This window comes from Camelus dromedarius, chromosome 1, assembly GCF_036321535.1.
Source record: "Camelus dromedarius isolate mCamDro1 chromosome 1, mCamDro1.pat, whole genome shotgun sequence".
NCBI classification, from domain to species: Eukaryota; Metazoa; Chordata; class Mammalia; order Artiodactyla; family Camelidae; genus Camelus; species Camelus dromedarius.
In genome coordinates, this window is record NC_087436.1 from 72598502 (window position 1) to 72619503 (window position 21002).

General features: G+C 36.2%; 1 protein-coding gene across 1 annotated transcript in view; it reads left to right on the forward strand.

Moving 5' to 3' along the window:
- The window catches only part of EREG (epiregulin), a 30863-nt gene extending 13926 nt beyond the window's left edge, over positions 1–16937 (forward strand). The window contains exons 4-7 of the mRNA XM_064489294.1: positions 8944–9030; positions 10890–11013; positions 11642–11791; positions 13668–16937. Of these exons, the coding sequence (XP_064345364.1) occupies positions 8944–9030; positions 10890–11013; positions 11642–11791; positions 13668–13749 (443 nt within the window). The 3' untranslated portion in view covers positions 13750–16937. The remainder of the gene's footprint in view (positions 1–8943; positions 9031–10889; positions 11014–11641; positions 11792–13667) is intronic.
- Positions 16938–21002: the final 4065 nt, after the last annotated feature.

Sequence of the window (21002 nt, forward strand, 5' to 3'; positions counted from 1 at the left end):
AGAAGTTGTGACTGTTTCCTCAAACTCTGCTAAGAGATGTTGAATTTTTTACTTAACCTGTATTCAGCATTTTTAATCAACATAGTACCCTGGAAATTGACTTTTATTATGAAATAACCATTGACATCAGTTGATCAAGGCCTTTATTTCTGTGTTTTCCAAGATGTAAATTAAGTAAAACAATCAAAGAGAAGGACACCCATGTCCTTTTTGATTGACTGATTTCCTGTATCAATTTACAGTGTTACTGTGAATTGAACATACTGTATATGAGGGACCGAGTTGGAATCTACAGTACATTTCTATTACCAGTGAGAAAATAAACATACTTCCTTGGTTAAAAAAAAAGAAAGAACAATAGTCACACAGTCACTTTGGAAAAAATGAATTTGAATGTCTTCTGTCCATTTTTGCCCAAGAAGCTTGCATTTTCTGGTTAATGATCACCCAGGAGATATAAATGTCATGTAAGAAATCCTCTTTAAAGAGACTGTAAATTAAGGTGTGGTTTTCTCATCTGTCAGTCCTCACTCTGAATACAGGCTTATGCAAATTGTCTAATTCATCTGGCTGTAACTGCTGTTAGGAGCATTCCTTCAGAAGACAATAGGAAGACTCCTCAAAGCTGTAATAGGAGAGCTCCTTAGGGAGGAGCACCGTGACACCCATCACCTTGGTATGACCGTCCTGGAACCTTTGAAAAAATGAAGTAATGAGACAGACTCAGTGTCCTCTGGCGATGCAGTTGATGTAAGACTGGATGTCTAGTTACAGGGCAAAAAAAGGTGCAGTGACATTCTAGGTTAAAGTAATGATTTAATTAACTAGGTTACTATTTATAATACACAAGACAACTTGATAATTCTCCAGGAAAAAAAAGTGTTAACCCTTAATCACTTAGACAAAAAATCCTGAATTTTAAATTTGAGGCATGAAAGTGAGTTAAATACAAATCTTTTTGAAAATCCTTACGAAAATCCTTACGATAAGAAGAGCCTTTCTTTCTCGATTATCGTACACACACACACACACACACACACACACACACACACACATTCAGGTATGGCAAACTTTATAGTTTTGAGTCAAGGGACATAGTATATAGAACACAAGTTTCATACCCCAGTTCTTTTATTTCATACTTTCACAAAGGTTTATTCCTCTTTGAGCTTCAGTTTTCTCATCTGTAGAGAGGAGATCGTAATAACTATGTTGTCAGGTTATTGTATATGGATATTATAAATATGATAATATTAATTTTTTTTTAAAAAGACACTTTTAAAATTAGAGCTGTTAGCAGCAACAGCAAGTGCTTTTTTTTTTTTTTTAAGAAAAAGGCCTCGTTTGATCCTTATAATAACTTCCTTTTGCCGGGTAGGGTTTTGTTATCATTTCCATTTTACAAATGAGAAAACAGAATTCAAAAGAAGTGAATTACCCAGCATGTAAGGGCTGATTTTTGAATAGGCTGTATCCTCTACTGCGGATACTCCCAACTCACACTTCACTTTTGGTGAGAGTTCAACTCATCCTTTAAGACTGAAGAAAACTATTAAGCTTTCTCTGATACTCTCCTCCATCTTTCTGTCACCACTGGAAAATAAATGGGCAGTCTGCCTCCAGCCCTTTGCACCTCTCTGAGTCCTTCGGTCCTACTCTTCTTACGTCGCACTGTAAGTGTGTATCTGGCGGGTCTCTCTAAGTACTATACTTATCTTTTATCATTCACATTGTGACTGACTTATATTAATCACCCAATAAATGTTGTGGGGTGGATGATTAGAAAGTTACTTATTCCGAGTTCTCAGCACTATATTTTGACTTAACCAGCTGTTCTTTGAAAATGTGCTGGAGAGGCAAAATATTTTGATTAAGCAATAGTTTTTGAAAATTCAATTCTATCTAATAATAAAGTTGAATAATTTTTCTCCCTTATTTTTCCCATTTCTCTTAATGGAGTCTGTATTCACTGATGGTATGCCAAGAAAATTTAAGTATATCAGCACTCTGTGTGTGTGTGGGTGGGTGGGTGGGTGTATGTGTGTGTGTGTGTGTGTCTATGTGTCTGTGTATGAGAGAGAGAGAGGGAGAGGTTGGGGCAGTGAAATGACTGAGTGATGGATAGTCAGTAAGAAAAAAAAAAGTATCGTTTTAGAAATGAAAGGAAACTTAGAGTAACCTGATCTAAATTCCATCTCCCGCTCTACTCCACCCTACTCATGGGTGCTGTTTTTAGAGATAAGGAAACCCAGCTGCAGAGGGATAAACTTAGTATCTGAGCTAGAACTAGATTCCGTATCTTACGGATCTAATGCAAGGTTTTTCAGCCTCGGGTCTATTTACATTGTGGACTGGATAATTCTTTGTTGTGGACTGTCCGATACACTGCAGGGTGTTTAGCAGAGACCCTGGCCGCTACCCACTAGATGTCAGGAGCACCCCCACCCCCGCCTCCCAGGCCAGTTATGACGATCAAAAATGTCTCCAGACATTGCTAAATGTCCCTGGCTGACAAAATTACACTAGGGTGGGAAGCACTAGCTAATGTGTTTTCCATTGCTATAACACATTGCCACTCATGATTCACAGTTTTAGTAATCAGTAATCAGTGATTTACCAAGGCAGAAAAAAATCGTATTAACGATAAGCTGGATGCAAATATAAAACCAATTCTAGTGTTAAAAAAACAAGTTAGCAATTTTTATTGCTGACTTCAGCACCATTGGTCCTGAACGATGATGAATATTATTCACGATCCAGTCACTCCTCCTTTCTTCAGTCATCGCATTGCTGACCACTCTGTGCCTCCTTTGATAACTCTGTTCTCTTGTCTCCCACGAGACTGAACTTCCTTTTTTCTCCAGTTTCCTTGGCCATTTCTATCCACTCCTTATCACATACTTCCCAAACTTTTATTATTTGCCATTCCGTACTATTTCCCTTGGAACATTTAAATGACTCCTAGGCCTTTAAAGGTGGTATTTCGTCATATGACTTTCAAATAGACTCCATCGACTCCATTCTTACTCTTTTACTCAAGATCTGTCTTCCCAAGGGCCTCATAAATATACATAGAGGACATATGAGCTACAAACTCAAATCCCTTCACTCATTAAGTCCTCCCATCCTGTGGACTAGCTGCGAATGCCACCACGAACCTTCCATCCTGGCTGTGTTATCTACTCTTCTAATGGCTCCACCTCCCTGGAGATTTTCTGGCCAGAAACTTGGCATCATCTGTGAATTCTCTCCTTCCCTCTCCCTGGTATCTGGCCCCACTAACTCTATTTAGAACAAGAACTCTCTCCTTTGCATCAGTTTTCCTTTCAGCATCTTGTTCAGTATCTTGCATCTAGAAAAATATCAGATATTTATTGAACAGATATTACTGAGACATGTAGTTACTAAAAGTAAGCAAAGGCTAAGCTGCGCCCTCCTTCTTCCCCATTTATTGAGTATGACTAAGCCCTTCCCACCCTCCTGTCATACTACAGGTGCATACATGCTTCTCATGGAAGCTGAAGTCTCCAGTGTTAACCAAAAAGTGTATTTTCACAAAGTAAAATTTCTCAGCAGCTTCCGTTGTGCTAGGAGCATTACATCGATTCTTTGGATGAAAAGCGATTCACTTTGAGGCTTTTAAAATCATCTTTTATGTACTCATTTTCTCTTTTTGTGTTTTGATGATCACTGATTAAAACTGTATCCTTATGCAAATTCATTTTTTGGCAATAGGCTTCTATATAAAAGAATGAATGATAAGATAGTCAATATGGTTTAAAAAATGTCATTAAGTCTTCAAACCCTTAGGATGCAATACGACCATAATGGGAAAAAAGTTAAATGGCAAACATTTATAATCCAAACTGCTGCTCCTTTAGGAGATTTTTATGTCAAAACAGTAAAGTAATAGAAATTTAAATTTCTGAATTGGATCAATAGGGGTAAGTGTGAGAAACAACATGGAAGGGAATAAAGATAGAAAAGGTTATAAAAAGACCCTACCATGTAACATTATCTTGAAGAAAAAAATATATATTTTCAATAGACAGTTTGAAGTAATACTCTAGACATGAATCTTTGGTTTTAGGGGCTGCAATTCCCATATTTAGAGCTCTTAGTCACAAAGTTCCAAAGCACCCAGATTAATATAAATTAAGTGTACAGTAGTTTTATACAGTAGCTGATGTGCTTTCTCCTGCCTTAGGAGGACATTTCCATTATGAATAAGACATACACCTTTAAATCCATGTTTAGGGCAAAGTAAACTATACTCTCATATTTTGACTCACTGATTCTTGATTTGAGTACCTTTAGCTACAGTATTGTATGATCACTAAACTGTATGAGCGCGTTGAAGTATGATTTAGAAATTACTACTGAAATTGAAGGGTTTGATTTAACGCCTATGAATTGAAAAATGCGGCCTATTAAATCTTTTCTTGACACTTGACAAGGGAGATCTTATGACTATATTTGAAACTCAAAATTAAAAGATTTATTTGTAACCCATTATTATGTCAACCTCTGGTTTCATCTCGTTATCCTGTTTTTAATCTCTTTTAATGAAGCTTAGTTATAAGGGTAACATTGAAAAACTATAGGAAGAAAATGATTGATGGTAGAAGGCAAGGTTTACAACATACAGATACATATATATATATATAAAATGATATATATATATATATATATTTGTCCACTAGTCTCTGAAAAATAGACTGTTACTAGAAAGAACTGACATTAGTTCTTTTCAGTGTCTGATGCGATAAAGAATTTGCAATTATTTTAACCAAGTGGGGCATGACTTTATCTAATAGTGGAATTTAATTTAAAACAAAAAGACATCTGGAAATGGTGACAGCATATTCACTCCTTGAAAGTACACAAGACCTAACAAGCCTGCTACGTTACAGACAAATCCTAAAATCACAGACTGCCGTGGAAGAAGGTAGAGAACTAACAGTCCGTGAGCACACAGGCAGGTGACCACAGCAGAAGTGTGAACAGAGCAGATTCTGCTGCCTGTTTGGGCTGGACAAATACTATGATTCATTATGAATTTGCTGTTCTGGTCTAAATATCCTAAAAGGTTGAATTGGGAAAATAAAGTGCATTCCTTTCATTCTGCAACCTGTCTCGTTTTATTTGAGATCATTTGTATTTGCTTGATTGTTATTCAGGAAAATCATTTTATCTCTGAGAACGTCAAGATTATTGCAGAATAGGTTTGGTCAGCCAGTCACCAAATCTCAGCCTCCTTCTAGATGGCCCCTCTGTGTGGCCATAAGGAAACAAGGACAAAAGAAACCATATGCAATGAAAAGGACGTTTTCTACATCTGTCACTCCTCCTGAATTTCAGGCAAGCACTTACTTAGTGCTCGGGGCCCACGACATTTAGTATCCCCCACTGGGGTGGTGGTACTCAGCCTCTCCCACACATTGTCCCCGGTGTTGTGTAAGGTGTGGGCTCGGCCCTGACTCACAGAGTAGAGGTGATTTGTATCCTGTGAGTCATCGGCATCACTTCCTGCTGGCACAGTTGGCCATTTCACTGAAACAAATCCCTGAAAGGTGAAGGTAGACAGATGGACAGGAGCTTTAGACACCTGAAGCCCATTTGGAAATTTAACAGAAATAGTGGCCTCCAAAGGGACTTTTATTTTCATAACATTATTGAAATAGACGTTCTAACGGCCAGTTTTGAGTTTTCAGATCCTCTGCCCCATTATCATTTAGAACAGAATTCTTCTGTGTCTTAGTTACCAATGTGGAGCTGGCCACCAGATCTGTTTACTGACCCTCTGGTATTTCAGAATCTTTAACATCATAGTGAATTATTTTCTTAGCAAGGACCCATGGTCAAGATCAAAAACTCAAATGTAGTATTTGCAGTTGAATTACAGAAAGATTATCATGGTCAAATGACAGTAATGTCATGAAAAGCTGAAAGATTAGTGGAATATATGGATATGACTTTAGCATCTATTCTTTCCCTGTATGACTTTAAAATAATGAGTTGTGATTTATAAGGGTGACAGGGTGGTAGATATCAAAATTCTCCATGGCTGGGCTGTTTCAGTCGTTTGATTACTTCCACTTACTCCTTTTCTGTATTTTGCAACACTCAGGGGCAGAGATGAAGTTGAGGGAAGTTTGAGAACCACTCTTTTAAAGCAATAGAGCTGTGTAGATGGACACATGATTTAGAACCAATTTTGCTAGTTTGTTGGCTATGTACATCTGTTGGAAATATAGTCTAAACACTTTCATTTGATAGAAGCATCTAAAATTATTTATAATTTCCTCTGTAAAATACCCGGATGTTGGATTAATGTATCAAGTCTCACAGAAACCATCCTGAGTGATGGACTATGTCCAAGGGAGCGTCACAGGTTAGGCCAGCCCAGTTTTTGTAGAGGCACGCCCTGCCCTGAACATTCTTTAATTCATAAAAGCAAATATTTCACTTGTGGCCTGGCCAGCTGGGACACAGTTTCCAACAGTGGAAAAACTAACAATACTAAAAACCTTTGAGGAAAAAAAAAAAAAAAAAAGACTACAAAGCAACACCTTAAAGAAATTAGCTTAATTCTATAATAGTTGCAGTTGTAAGCAATTCTGAGCAGGAAAGACTAGGGTCTGATTTGTGCTAAGGATAAAGAAATGATTCTTTGCAGATAGAGAAATGTGCATTTGCACCACGGACCTGGATGGCCCTTTTGCAGTGGGAGAATTGGTAATATCTCCTCCCATCACTGAAGAAGCATGGAGGAGTAGGAGCATCATGGATATAAAAACACAGATCGAGAACTCTTCAGAAGTTGCAGGTCAAAATTATATTGAGAAGTAGAACAAAATTGGCTTGGATGAGAATCTAGCTCATTGCAGGTCAAAATTATATTGAGAAGTAGAACAAAATTGGCTTGGATGAGAATCTAGCTCATTCTTTCGAGAAGACTATGGGGACAAACTCACCTTTCTCCATCTTTGTTCAACTGACAGTGAAATCCAAACTTTAGCAATTTTTTTGTCATTTAAGAAAGATGATTTCCACCCCACCCCCACTCCGTAACAGCAATTGAAGCGTCACTTACATTGTAGGAGAAATATGGAGTGGGAAGGAGATAGTTCTAAACTTTTCAAAAGATACTTTCAAATCATTGAAAGGTTATGAGACGATGTCAAAAGATAGATTCCTAAGTTACTTTCTATGGTCACTAGATAATTGATCTTGGACAAGACATTTAATTTATCTGGGTTGAGGCTGTTTGGGGCTAATAACTGCTTCGCAGGATTGTTATAAGTGTCAAGTTTGAAACATAAGAAATCTCAAACTTTGATACTCTTGTGTAATTTAGTTTTAAATTTTTGTTTTACCCAGAGAATGTGCAGTTTTCTTAACATATACATACCTCCTCTGTTGAGAAAAAATAAAATTCTTTATTACTTAGATTTAATTATCCTTTAAAGTATCAAATTACAGAGTGATTTATAACCTTGTTATAGACCAGCAGAGGGCACTACCCACATATACTGCTGCTGGATGTTGAGTGTCATGGAGCATTCATCAAGTCTCTGGTATGTTGAACGTTTCAGAAAAATATCATTTCACTTAATTCTCCCCAAAACTCTATAAAGTAGGGAAAATTAAGATCTGGAGAAGTTAATTAATTTATCCAAAGTTACATAGCCTGAGTTTTCTCCCAGGATTGCCTTTCCACCATGTTTTGTTGCCTCCTTATGGGGTTAAATAATCTGCTTCAGTTACATTTATCCATGTTTGTTCCCTGTGATGTCCAAGCCCATTAGACTCTAGTATTATTGCCTGTTTCCAAATCTATAATGTGGCCCATTAAAGACATGGCTGTGTACTCTTGGGAAAGATACTTAAACTCTTTATGTCTCAGTTTTCTCATATGTCTAATGGGGAGAACAGTTGTGTCTTCTTCAAAGAGTGAGTGAGTGGATTAAATGGGACAATATAGGTAAGGAGGGTAGAACCATGCCTTCATGTAGTGCATGTTCAAGAAATGCTAACGGCTGCCAATTACCACCACCACCACCACCACCGATAATGTTTATTATACAGCGGTTACTCACAGAGCCTGGAAAGAGTGACTGAAGAGCAAATAGATGACTTTTAAGAAGAAGAGGCCAAACTCTCTTCAGTAAACATCCGTGCAATTAAAAGGATTCTTCTTATACTTTCTATGCAATTCAGAAACCACTTGAGTCATTCTGGTGCCTTTTTTCCAACATTTGTCTTTTCAGGGGAGACAGATGATGACAAGGCTTTGTTTAACCTCTTCCTGGGCTGACCGGATTCTAGGGGTGGATTCTAGGGCTCAGTGTGGTCCATCCAGCACGTGTGTTCATTCCCGTGTTAGATGAGATATGTTCTGACTTTAGATTACATTTTATTAATTAAAAGCTACTTTCATGTGCAATGCAAAGAGTAACTTAGGTGCTTAAAGGAACAACTAATTTATCTTAGGTTGAGAGTTCCGTTTTGTTGTTACCATACATAGAAGCTGGTTTTTTAATTTGAAGGCTTCTTTTGTGATAGATTCTGGCTTGGAGCATTGCTCTGAACACGTCATGGGTCAAACAGTGGAAATTTTCCAATTTTCCAATTGCTAAGCTTCTTAAGAAATCAAACTTCAAAATCAGGTCTTTGAAAAGGTTACTGTGAAATATTTAGAGCAAGTCCAATCTATAACTCTGAATACAATGCCAGGGCTTTTACCCACAGAGGAGCGAGGGATTCATTTATTTTCAATTATATGCCTATTTCCATGAATTATTTTCTTTTACGGTTTTGATGGGCCAAATTTATGATTTAATTAAAAGAACTTTATAAATACTGTAATTATGTAGAAATCTGATCAGGATTTCTTTCTTTGAAGCATTATTTATATATTTGATTTTCCTCCATAAATAGGTTTCCACCTTCTACAAGCAGTGCTCAGTACAACAGTGATTCCTTCATGTATCCCAGGAGAGTCCAAAGATAACTGCACAGCTTTAGGTAAGCCCAGATTTGTCGGTGTTGCATCAAAGAATTACACGTTCTTAGCAGAAATGTAAACTCAAAGACTATAAATACATGATAGTGGGGAAAAAAGGAGGGGATAACAGAAGAATTGTTAAAACGTCCCCCCTCCAACGAACTAGTGATCTGAAAAAATTATATAAAGGAATAACCAGAGGCAGAAGGACTGAACATCTAGTTATATATAAAGATTTGATTTTAAAGAGGTAAGGAACAAAGAAAATCAGCACTCTCTAGAGGTTTGGTCTTCCTCCCTTCCTTTTTTTGGTTATTTAAACAAGAGTATTACATTCAAGATGCTTTGTTCAAGATGCTTTGTGTGACTGTTTCACAAGCATATTTCACATTTTAATATCTAAAACATTCTAAGTTGAATTTTATGTGTAGGTTGCAACATTATTCTAAAGAGGCTCCTGCTTTTATTGCTGTATTTATGTAGCCAAGGCGTTTGTAACTCACGTCAGGTCTCATCTTTAGAGATGTTGAGAGACTTTGATTGATTTCCCAAACCTCAAAAGATTGGGAACGCACACAGAGATAAGCTTTGCTGGCTTAAAACCCACTATAGAATTAAGCTTTCTTAAATTAATTAATGGATTCAGCCTGCCATTGCTTTTGGAGTAATGTCAGGATTATTTTGAGATTTGAAAAAATCACCCTGACTTTGTCTGGATAAGTGAATAACTGTGATTTTTGTGTATATGTCTTAAACTTACCTTTTCGATCCTTAAAGGTTGTCTTTTGGGAATTATATCCCCAGGTTTTATATTGTTTTGTTTAGTCTGTTGGACAGTTTTTAGGGGGTCAGATGTGTGTTTATTGGTAATCACAGTGACTTCCTAGTCCTGAAAATACCTGACTGGCTTTGTTATAGCAGCTCAGTGGTTACTATTATGAAAGGGTTATTACTACTTTAAAGAAAGCAACACTGCTGCACTTTGGTGCAGCCATTGTGGAAAACAGTATGGAGATTCCTCAAAAGACTAGGAATAGACTTACCGTATGACCCAGGAATCCCACTCCTGGGCATATATCCAGAAGGAACCCTACTTCAAAATGACACCTGCACCCCAATGTTCATAGCAGCACTATTTACAATAGCCAAGACATGGAAACAGCCTAAATGTCCATCAACAGATGACTGGATAAAGAAGATGTGGTGTATTTATACAATGGAATACTATTTAGCCATAAAAACCGACAACACAACACCATTTGCAGCAACATGGATGTCCCTGGAGAATGTCATTCTAAGTGAAGTAAGCCAGAAAGAGAAAGAAAAATACTATATGAGATCGCTCATATGTGGAATCTAAAAAAAAAACCAAAACATAAATGCAAAACAGAAATAGACTCATAGACATAGAATACAAACTTGTGGTTGCCAAGGGGGTGGAGGGTGGGAAGGGACAGACTAGGATTTCAAAATGTAGAATAGATAAACAAGATTATACTGCATAGCACAGGGAAATATATACAAGATCTGTGGTAGCTCACAGCGAAAAAAAATGTGACAATGAATATATGTATGTTCATGTATAACTGAAAAATTGTGCTCTACACTGGAATTTGACACAACATTGTAAAATGACTATAACTAAATTAAAAAAAATAAAAATAAAAATAAAAAATGACCTATCAAAAGAGCTGGTAAGTGCATCAGGATATGTTTCAAGAACATTTGTTAATGAAATTCATAATCAGAATAGTAAAAACATATAATGAAACTATTACTATTACTGTAATTTTTTTCTTCACATTAAATAAATTTATATATATTCATATAAAAAAAAAGAAAGCAACAGAACTTACTTAACTTTCCATTTCTTTTACAGTTCAGACAGAGGACAATCCACGTGTGGCTCAGGTGTCAATCACAAAATGTAGCTCTGATATGAATGGCTACTGTTTGCATGGACAGTGCATCTACCTGGTAGACATGAGTGAAAATTACTGCAGGTAATATGCCAAATACAAACAAACAGAAGCAATTTTTAAAAAACCTATATTTCTCTATTTTTTTTAAGTTACTCTATTATTTTCATGGGCTGCAACTTATATGTACTATTGGCATGCCGTTTATATGTACTATTAAAAACTTTATTAAGTGATTTTTTTTTTAAACTAGGGAACAAATAGTAGAACCAACAGTAATTATCAAATTGTACAGATTCTTTGGGGGTGCAGAATGGGGAGGGCTTCCGGTGCCTTCCTCTCACACTTGCCACAGTAGCAGCTCAGCTTTTAATCTTTTCTCTGGACTTACGTGCCAGCCACTGTTATAAGAATTGATTCCACTGATTTATACGAAAAGCACCTCAAACCTACAAAACTTAAAAGGCACCGTTTTCAGCCACCTCAGCAGCTGAATCAGACTATCGTTTTAATACCACAACTGAGCTTGAGGGCTATGTGGGGCTCTTTTATCAAAGCTGGCCCAGGTTTAAGGTCAGCCTTTGAATTCATCTTTACAACTTTTGGCAAACCTTGCATGATAGTGTGAGATTAGCTCTTAGCTCTTACCAAACTAATTCAGAACCTTGATTTCTTTTTTAAATAACTGATCTTTCTGTGCATTTTCCTTTAGGTGTGAAGTGGGTTACACCGGTGTCCGATGCGAACACTTCTTTTTAACCGTCCAACAACCTCTGAGCAAAGAATATGTGGCTTTGAGTGTGATTCTTGTTATCTTGTTCCTCGTCTTAGTCGCTGGTTCCATATATTATTTCTGCAGATGGTAAGCCAGCATTTTCTTTTTTTTTTTTTAACGTTCTACTTTTGTAAATTACATTTATACAATACATTACAAATTTGATAAAAATATGGCAAAGCATTATTTAGTGGGATAAGACAGACTCTGCATTGATGATATTTGTAAAGAAGTTTTAGCAGCCGAATGTCTGGATTTGACTATATTATTGGCTCTGTTATTTATTATCTCTGTGACTTTATGCAAGTCAAACTGGGAGTATCAATTCCTTTCTCTACAAAATACAGATGGAAATCCTTATCCTTAATGACAGAACTGCTTTCAGTATTGAATATAACACATGTGAAAGTAAACTGTAAGGCACCATGCCAATGTTAAACTTAGTCACTTGTATTTAATTTAGTAGGTCAAATTTTGTACTTCATAAAACACGTTTTATAAATCAATAACCCCGAGGCTTAAGATTTTGAAATTTAAGGCAGACTAGTAGAAATGAGTTTCCAGGTAATTATAAAAGTTTAATTTTAAAAACTGGTTTGTGTCAGTCCCCAGAACCTCCATCTTCATCACTCCATCTTCAGGTACAATATTGTACTGACATATGCTGATAACTGATAGAATATAGAGTGGGCACTGAAATACCGACAGTCCATCGGATTGTCAGTTTTTTAGGATTAGGACCAGGATTTGGGAACAGTGTGACTTAATTAATAATAACTGCCTGTAAAATGTCTCCATGAAATCCTTCTTATTTTGGAACTGACACAAATGTTTTAGGGTAGGTTTGAGTGAATTTTATTTTATTTTTTGCTGAAAGTAATGCACCTTTACTTTGAAAGCCTGAAAGTGTGCTGTTATTACAAGATTAAATTTATTTTGCCCATGTTTGATTCTAAGTATTCATCAAATGATAATGCCTTTTTAAATTAGTTATAGTCACAGAACTGCATATTATCAAAACTGAAATACACTTGAAAGGTCTTTGATTACAATCCTTTTCTTTATAAAGGGGGGAAAATAAGACCCAGAGAGGTCAATTTGTATGGTCCAGCTCATTTAGCTGATAAGTGGCAGAACTGAGCCTAAATAAAAACTTTCTAATCTTATTCTTCTATGAAGCAAAAACATTATGCAGTTTCCTCAGGGCTACAAGCTTTATCTCCAAAATGGGTAGAAAATGAACTCAGAATATTAGGAAGATAGCTTTAATGATTGAGTAAATGAAGATTCTGAATCATGATAAATATATGAATCCTAGATGGAAGAACTTGGCTAGGTTATGTAACCCATTTTTACTTCACTTTCTTTGTCTGTAAAATGAAGATGATAATGATAAATGTGAGGATAAAATAAATAATGACCATAAAGCACTTGGAACATTGTCAGTCACCTAATGAGTGACATCATTGTGATGGGTAGAATGTAATAATGTAGTGTGATATTCAGAATATGTGTACTTTAATAATATAGGAAAGAAGGAAGGAAGGAAAGGAAAGGAAGGAAGGAAAGAAGGAAGGAAGAAAAGAAATGAAGGAAGGAAGAAAGAATGAAAGAAAGAAAGAAAGAGAAGGGAAGACAGAAAAAGAAAAAAAGCTAAAACAGCCGAGGATTTAATGTGGTCACACGCTTTCCTGAAATTTTACAATTTCATCATCTAATGTGAAAGCCTCTGAGAAGTCCTTTAACTGCATTTCACCATTTCCTCCCAAAATTGTTTGTCCATAAATACTAACCCCTCCTCCCCTTTTTTTCTCTCGTGTCCAGCCTAAACCTATTCACCTCTGTCATTTTGGAAATGCTATGCTAATGTACCTTTCGAGTGCATATATTTGTTTCGTTAACATACTTTGTTCTTATTACGGTGAACTACAGTGCTAACAGCTTCATTTCTGAATATTTCTAGTTATAGAAATCGAAAAGGCAAAGAACCAAAGAAGGAATATGAAAGAGTGACCTCAGGGGACCCGACGTTGCCACAAGTCTGAATGGTGCCATTAAGCTTCTGAGCAGGGATGCACTGCATGGCTAATTATGTTAATATTCCTATTTTATTAATAATATTTATGTGGGGTCATGTGTTAAGTCAACAATGATGTATTTTTAATATACTAAGAAAAGTTTTTATTTTTGTTTTATTTTTGACAGACTATTTGCTAATGTATAATGTATACGCAATATTTAATGTAGAAAGAAAATGGTTATTTTTGTAAAAAAAAGTTATTTCCTGGGCTAAATGCTTTACCGAAAGCTTCAAAGCATATTTACTGGCTGCGTAAAACTCAGGAGAAGGTGATGCCCCGTACATTGTTAATAAGTATCAGCAAATGACAGATTTCTGTAAGCCTAGATATACGGTCAAATCAATTTAATAAGTATATTTTTCTGCTCCTCAAATCAATGATAATTGTTTTGACTATATCATGGTTTGATGTAAAAGTTGGCACCACTGGGGCATGTATTAAAACGGTAATGCTGTGGGAACTGGGGAGAAGCAAATATAGATCGTGTGCTACATGCTACACACTGGAAACAAACTAAACCCAGGAGGCTATCCCCCCTCCACCTGTATCTTTAGCTGTAACTCGCTCTTTATTCACCTGGAGGGAAAGTGGACAGTTCTCTATTCTAACCCACAACTCCTAAGATGCTCGTCAACCATGTAGCAGATTCTCCATAAGAAAATGGACTGGGAACATTATTTTATACCATCTTTTATGTAAATAGTATTTTATAGCTTCACAGTTTGTTTTTTTTTTTTTTAGTACAGCATTTATGTGAGGTAACTGTTGCTCATGAGACAAAAAAATAATTCACACATGAAGCCAAAATCCGTGCTTCTGTTTAAGACTATTTCTACAGGGACTTTGCTGAAGAATTCTAAGATTAAATCATAGTCCAAGATCTGATGGATTGATATTATTTTAATTATTATTTTAAGCACTGTAAGACAGTAGTACTATATATTGTCTAAAGTTGGAAATACAGTTATTTCATTTTCTATTCAAGAGAGTTTAAACTTAAAACAATGCAGTAAGTAAAATGATATATTTAAAATTACATCCTGATCAAAGAAGTGGGGAAAATACGAAAAATATCCTAGTGTATTTTTCCAAATGAATACATTCATTTGAAAACTTTTAAAATGTGGAGACTTAACCACACTTTCCTATGGAGGCTGAGATGAAACCAGGGTCCTGTTGTTTGTCTTTTATTTTTTTGAAAGAGACTAAGATTTCTCCTATGCTTTGAGCCCATGGTCTCAGTGAGTTCATAAGGGTACTTGGCACAACCACATAAGGAGGCACAGCTGTCACCACCTGCAGTCTCCTGGGAGACTGTGTTATTGAATGCTGGACCTTTGGGGACAATGTTTCAGGATCCCATACCTGGTCAGGGAGGATCTCTTCTTTCACCTTTTTCCTTGGAATATGCTAGGGCAACAAAGAGGAAATAAGTGATGGCTGACTTCTGAAGTGCCAGGTGCCAGGATTTGCCTCCATACGTATTCCTGCCTTATATACCCTGATGCATTCATGTGACTGTCATCCAAAGTCCTGGGTCTGGCCCTCACTGTGAGGAGAACAAACAGATAAAACCATCATTTGTTGCTCTATCAACAATATATAAAACTTAAAAACAAGATAAAGAGAAATTAAATAAAATTCAGTAAGATCTAAAAGGATTTTTCTGTTTTTCACTAATACAGCTTAAATCCTGCACACACTTATTGACGTCTACTGCATGTAAAGGAGGTTTGCTTATTTTGAGTAATTTTGATTGCGTCAAAGAAAATTTCTTGACGAACCAAGAATTTAACTACAATCTATTTATTTTATTACAAAAAGAGAGTCATATTGGTTTATCTTAAGCATCTCAGTTCATACTACGTAATTAATTTTAAGTAGTATTTTGGGGTGTTTTTTAACCCTTCTTTAAGAATGCTTAAAAAACTAACCCCTGCAAAAGTTAAATTTTTTCTTATAAACGCATATTAAATGATAAAAAGGTTTGACACAGATCTCTTTAATGGATGAAAAAAAAATCATTGTGTTAATGAGGACAATGTTGAGCAAACTTGAAAAATGATTGCTATCAGCTCATGTTTCCTACAAACAGTGGAAAAATTTTGGCTCACATTTAGTCTCTCTTCCTTATTCTACATATTTCTCACTATATGTATTTGCAGAAGGCGCCATGAGAACAAATGCAAATCCAATGCATAAATGCATAATTTGTGGCTTTCCACCGAGGCCACACAGTAACCCAGTTGACGTACTCTATAACCAGAGACATAAAGTTCTATGATTGGTACAAGATTCAACCTCACAGTTAAAATTTGTGTAATATATTAAATATTAAAAATACAATCAAATGCTACTGTTCTTTTGGACATTCTTTTACTCTTATATTTGCCAAAGTCAAAGCAAGTGGAGAAATAGTGCACTAGTATGACAGATTTTTATTTTTGAGTCTGAGAAGAGAGTTAACTAAATTCAACTGCCATGAGATAACAAATTAATCAATTTTTATGTAGCAAATACATACTAGTTTCTAATTTCTGTTGAATTTAATAGCATAGTTTTTAAAAACTCTTGTCTGACCCACCTTGCCATTTTTGCTGCAATATTCATTCTGTAGACATTTAGGGGAAAATGTGTTTAATTGGCTGCCCAATATTTCGATATTTTCTAATTTTTTTCTACTCTTATTCATCTGGGCAAAGGGGGAGTAACAATTTGTATGAGCAGTGTTGCTGGAATACAGTTTAATCTTTTAACTGAAGAATAAATTTATCCAAAATATATGTTATTCAAATTGGATGATATTAAATGTAAGACAGTGAATTTCTCACTGCTTTCTTTGCACTCTGTAATTGCACTTTTCAAGTCTGAAGAGCCATTTTGGTATACAGCTTATATTAAAGATGCTATGGAACATAAAGTTGTATTGCATACAGTTTAAAGTAACTTATTTGACAGTGAATTTTATGAGAGTACTGAATTGTATCAATTTGTTTGTGTTCAATATCAGCTTTGATAATTGTGTACCTTAAGATATTGAAGGAGAATATAGATACTTATAATATATTATTAATTTTTATTTATTTTTGTTGGAAACTGGAAAAAAAACACAATTGAAAAATAAAAATGCATTAAACACCTTGCATTAAAAATGTCACTGATAAATATGGTCTCTTTTTTTTTTTCTTTTTTCCATATTACATTAAAGGATTTCAAAGCAGTGACAGGTCTACAATATGTTTAAATATAAAGACATATGGCTTTAGTTTCAGAAAGCATTATATAAATTTATCATATTTTGTAGCCTACCATAGTGATGAATTTCTTTGAAATATAAGGAACTACATTAATCATGTAGGGGTTAGTATTTTTTAGAAGAATATTTTAAAGGGTATTTTTTAAAAGTATTTCTAAAATGAATAGCTGTCCCACAGAGAAATAACTTTTGAAAGGACGCATCAGCCAGAAGAATGTCCTGTGATTCCCTCAGCATCTGCCAACCAAGAGGCTTGGCTTTCCCAAGCCTTCAGAGCAGGAAACGGTCCTCTGAACCTCTGTCAGAGCAATGGCTTCCGAGGTTCGTGCTTCAACAATCTGTAGGGTGCTTTGCCCGTTTATTAGTTCCCTGGTCCACTTCATTAGCCTGTGGGTAGCGCAGGGAGGCAGAGCCATGACCATTTTCTGTGGAGGTAAACTAATTTGTCCAGGGTCACAGTGGTAGTAAGAGATGAACCTGGCATGAGAAACAAGGTCTTCCCATCCCCAATTCTACCACAGCTCTGGCCATGTCAGAGGCAGCAGAACAAACCATCATGAGGAATTAGTCTGAGATTTAGTTTAGAATTTTGTGGGGAAGAAACAGAAATTCTTGTAAAATGAAATTCTTGGGATCTCACAGAACCATCAGATTGACTGTTCCATGTCTGAGAACCCAAAGGGTTAATTAAGAAAAAAACGTCTTAAAACACTTTAGCCTCTTGGCTTCCAGGATGCCACACTCATCTGGCTTTTCACCTGTTTTCAGTTGCATGCTGGATCTTCCTTAATATCTTCCATTCCCACCCCTGATTTGTAAATGCTAGAGGGCCCCCAGATCTCAGTCTTGGAAATTTTGTGCTCTACAGCCACTGTCTATTCCACACAGTCTTATGCCTTTAATTGTCATCAGTATACTGATCAGTCCTAGCCTTAATGTTTTTCCTGAGTCCCAAATTCATTATCCATCTACCCATCTAATATCTCCACTTGGATAGCCACTGGACATTAAAAGGTAACATGTTCAAAAACTTTTATTCCCCTCAAAATGTGTTCCTTCTACAACGTTCCCACTCAGTTAAATTCAACTTCATCCTTCTTGTATCTCAAGGCCAAAAACCTGGTCTTCTGGAAGGTGCTGAAATGGCTCACTTTCAAGAGATTTCAGAGAGGATTTACCTTAAACTTTTTACAACAACAATGGAATCAGTCATTTTGAATACATTATGCAGAAAGAAAAAAAAATCCAGAAAACCAGAGTTAGATAGGATATTGCAATTTTTAAAGAAGAGGATATTGTAGGCACTGAATTTCACTTTGGTCAATTCTAGAACATATCTCTCCCTAAATGGTCACAAGATATTATAAAACATAAGTGCTGTTTAATAGCCTCCACCATGGATTCATAAAGAGGGAGACATAAAACATGAATCTTAAAAAAAAAATCCTCTCTGGTAACCAGCTAATGGTAACTGCCATCATATAAAACCAAACACAGGTACTACATTCATTTTATCTGAATTCAAAGAAATATTTGGAGAAAGTCACCCAAAAATTCCCCATAAGCCTCCAGTGCCATGCACCTAACAAGAAAATAAGCATGGGCTGGGCTAGTTTAATGCAGGTTTTGTTAATCGACCCATCACATGCCAACACCTTAATGTTACCCAGTGCCAACACCTTGATTTTAGCCCAGGGAAGCCTCTGTCAAACTTCCGATCTACAGGACTGTAAGGTAATGCATTCTATTGGTTAGGCCACTAGGTTTGTGGTAATTTGTTACAGCAGTAATGTAAATTGAATATAACTGGTGTTTGAGGAAAATTGAAATGAGATTATTTGAGAAGACTGATTGAGAGAAAAAGACTAGAGTCAGAGAGAGCAGCTGGTGGAGTGTTGTAATGACCTAGATGTAAACTGAAGAAAGCTTTGACTAAGGTTATGCCTGGGAGAACAGCGAGCAGGAGGAAAATTTTAGACACATCACAATGGGAGAACCCAAGTGTTTAGTGACTGGATATGAGAAATAAGAGAAAGTGAAGTGAGAAAGAATTCCGTTTGGGGAAAAAGGAAATTAATTTAGTTTAAATATGTTGAATATAAGAGCAGTGTATTTGTAGAAATAGCATGTTCAAGGTATTTGACAATACCTCAAAATTATATGTACTATTTTACAGTTTACAAAACACTTTTACATCTATTAATTCTTTGTTTAAATGCATTCTCAGAGATGGAAGGTTGAGATGAAGAATTATATTACCTACAAGAGAATATAGTTCCCAAAAGGTTGTGGTTTGCTCTGAGTCACAAAGCAAGTAAAGTCACAGAACTCATATATTATTTCAGGTCTCACAAGCCCCAAATTTCCATCTACTTAGAGCTGCCTCCTTGGTGTGGAACTTGAGGGTGTGGTATGAGCTAAAAATTTAACGGTGGGAACTCCCATCACAGGGACTACACCTGATACCAGAGAAACATTTCAGGTTAAACACTTCAAAGGAATGAGGGTAGAGGAACAATGCCAAGAAAGCCAATGATTGACTCCAAGGAAGTGTCTTCACTTAAGGAATTGGCAAAAAGAAAAGGAGCCTATGAAGGCAAAAGAGACACTTCACTATTTCACTCATTCATTCAACAATTACTCACTGAAGTCTTAGTATGTGTCTCACTGTTCTACATGCCGATAACAAGTGATTGTTGAGACAGATAATGCCTGGAATTTGTATTTTTAGTGGGAAAAGAAAGGAAGTAAATATATACTACTAATAATAACAATATCAAACACTTATCCAGGGCTATTTACTGTGAAACTTTTAAAATGCAATAACTTGTTAAATCCTTGTAACAGCCCTATGAGCTATATAGATACTTTTATAAGACTCATTTCTCAGGTGAGGAAACAGAAGCAGAGAGTAACTTGCCCAAGTTCTCATGGGAATTGATAAACTAAGTAATAAGTAAGGCATGATATACTCCAGTTTCAGGGCTGCTTTAGCCGGGGAGGCCAGGGAGGCATCTCTGTGGAGGTAATATATGAGAAGAGATGTAGAGAGATGGGGCAGACTCTACTACATGAACTTGTGGAGCCAAAGTCTTTTTGACCTGGAGCAGGAAATACAAGGACTCTAATGTTCAAAAGACAGAAAGATCAGCATGGCTGGAGCATGCTCAGTGAACAGTGGCAAGAGAAGTCAGAGAAGCCAGAGAGGGTAGAAAATTGAGGAGGTATAGGCTTTGGTAAGGTGTTAACTTTCTGTTACAAATGTAACAAGTAATCAGAGGGTTGGGTATAGGGTGATGATAAAATTTGTATTTCCAAAAGGCCAGTCTATTTGCTCTGGGGAAAACAGACTAAAAGAGGGGCAAGGCAAGCCTAGAAGACAAGGTAGGGGGTTATTTTAATTATGCACTTAAATTGTAACATGGCTAGGACAAAGATGATAGTAGTGGAATGGTTGAACTTGGGCTGTACTTAGAATGTACCTTATAGCAACAGGACTTGCTCATGGTTATAACCAGGAGAGTAACTGGGAGAATATAGTGGTATGAAAGTCAAGATGAAAAAAATTGAAGATTTGAAGCAGTAGTCAACACTGTCTAGTATACAAGAAACCTAGGGAAAAAAAAAACTGAAGAAGAGGGAAAATGCCACTGGTTTGGACTTCTGAATGTCATGAAATTTGAAAGAGTATTTTTAGTGGATGATGAAGGTGGAAGTTAGATTGCTCTAGATGAAAGGAGTTGGTGGTGGCTGCTGGGAGAGAATCCTTATCTAGGATCTTGACTGTGAAAGAGAATGGAAATGACAAGCTCTCAAGTGTTCAATAATCATATAAATTTTTTTATTTACCAGATCCTATGCTTTTCTCTTTGGCCTCTTCTGTAATCATGAGAATCAATAGTTACAGTTGGCATCAGGGAGGAGCTTAAAATTATTGGTATAAAATGAAAGTTGGGGATCA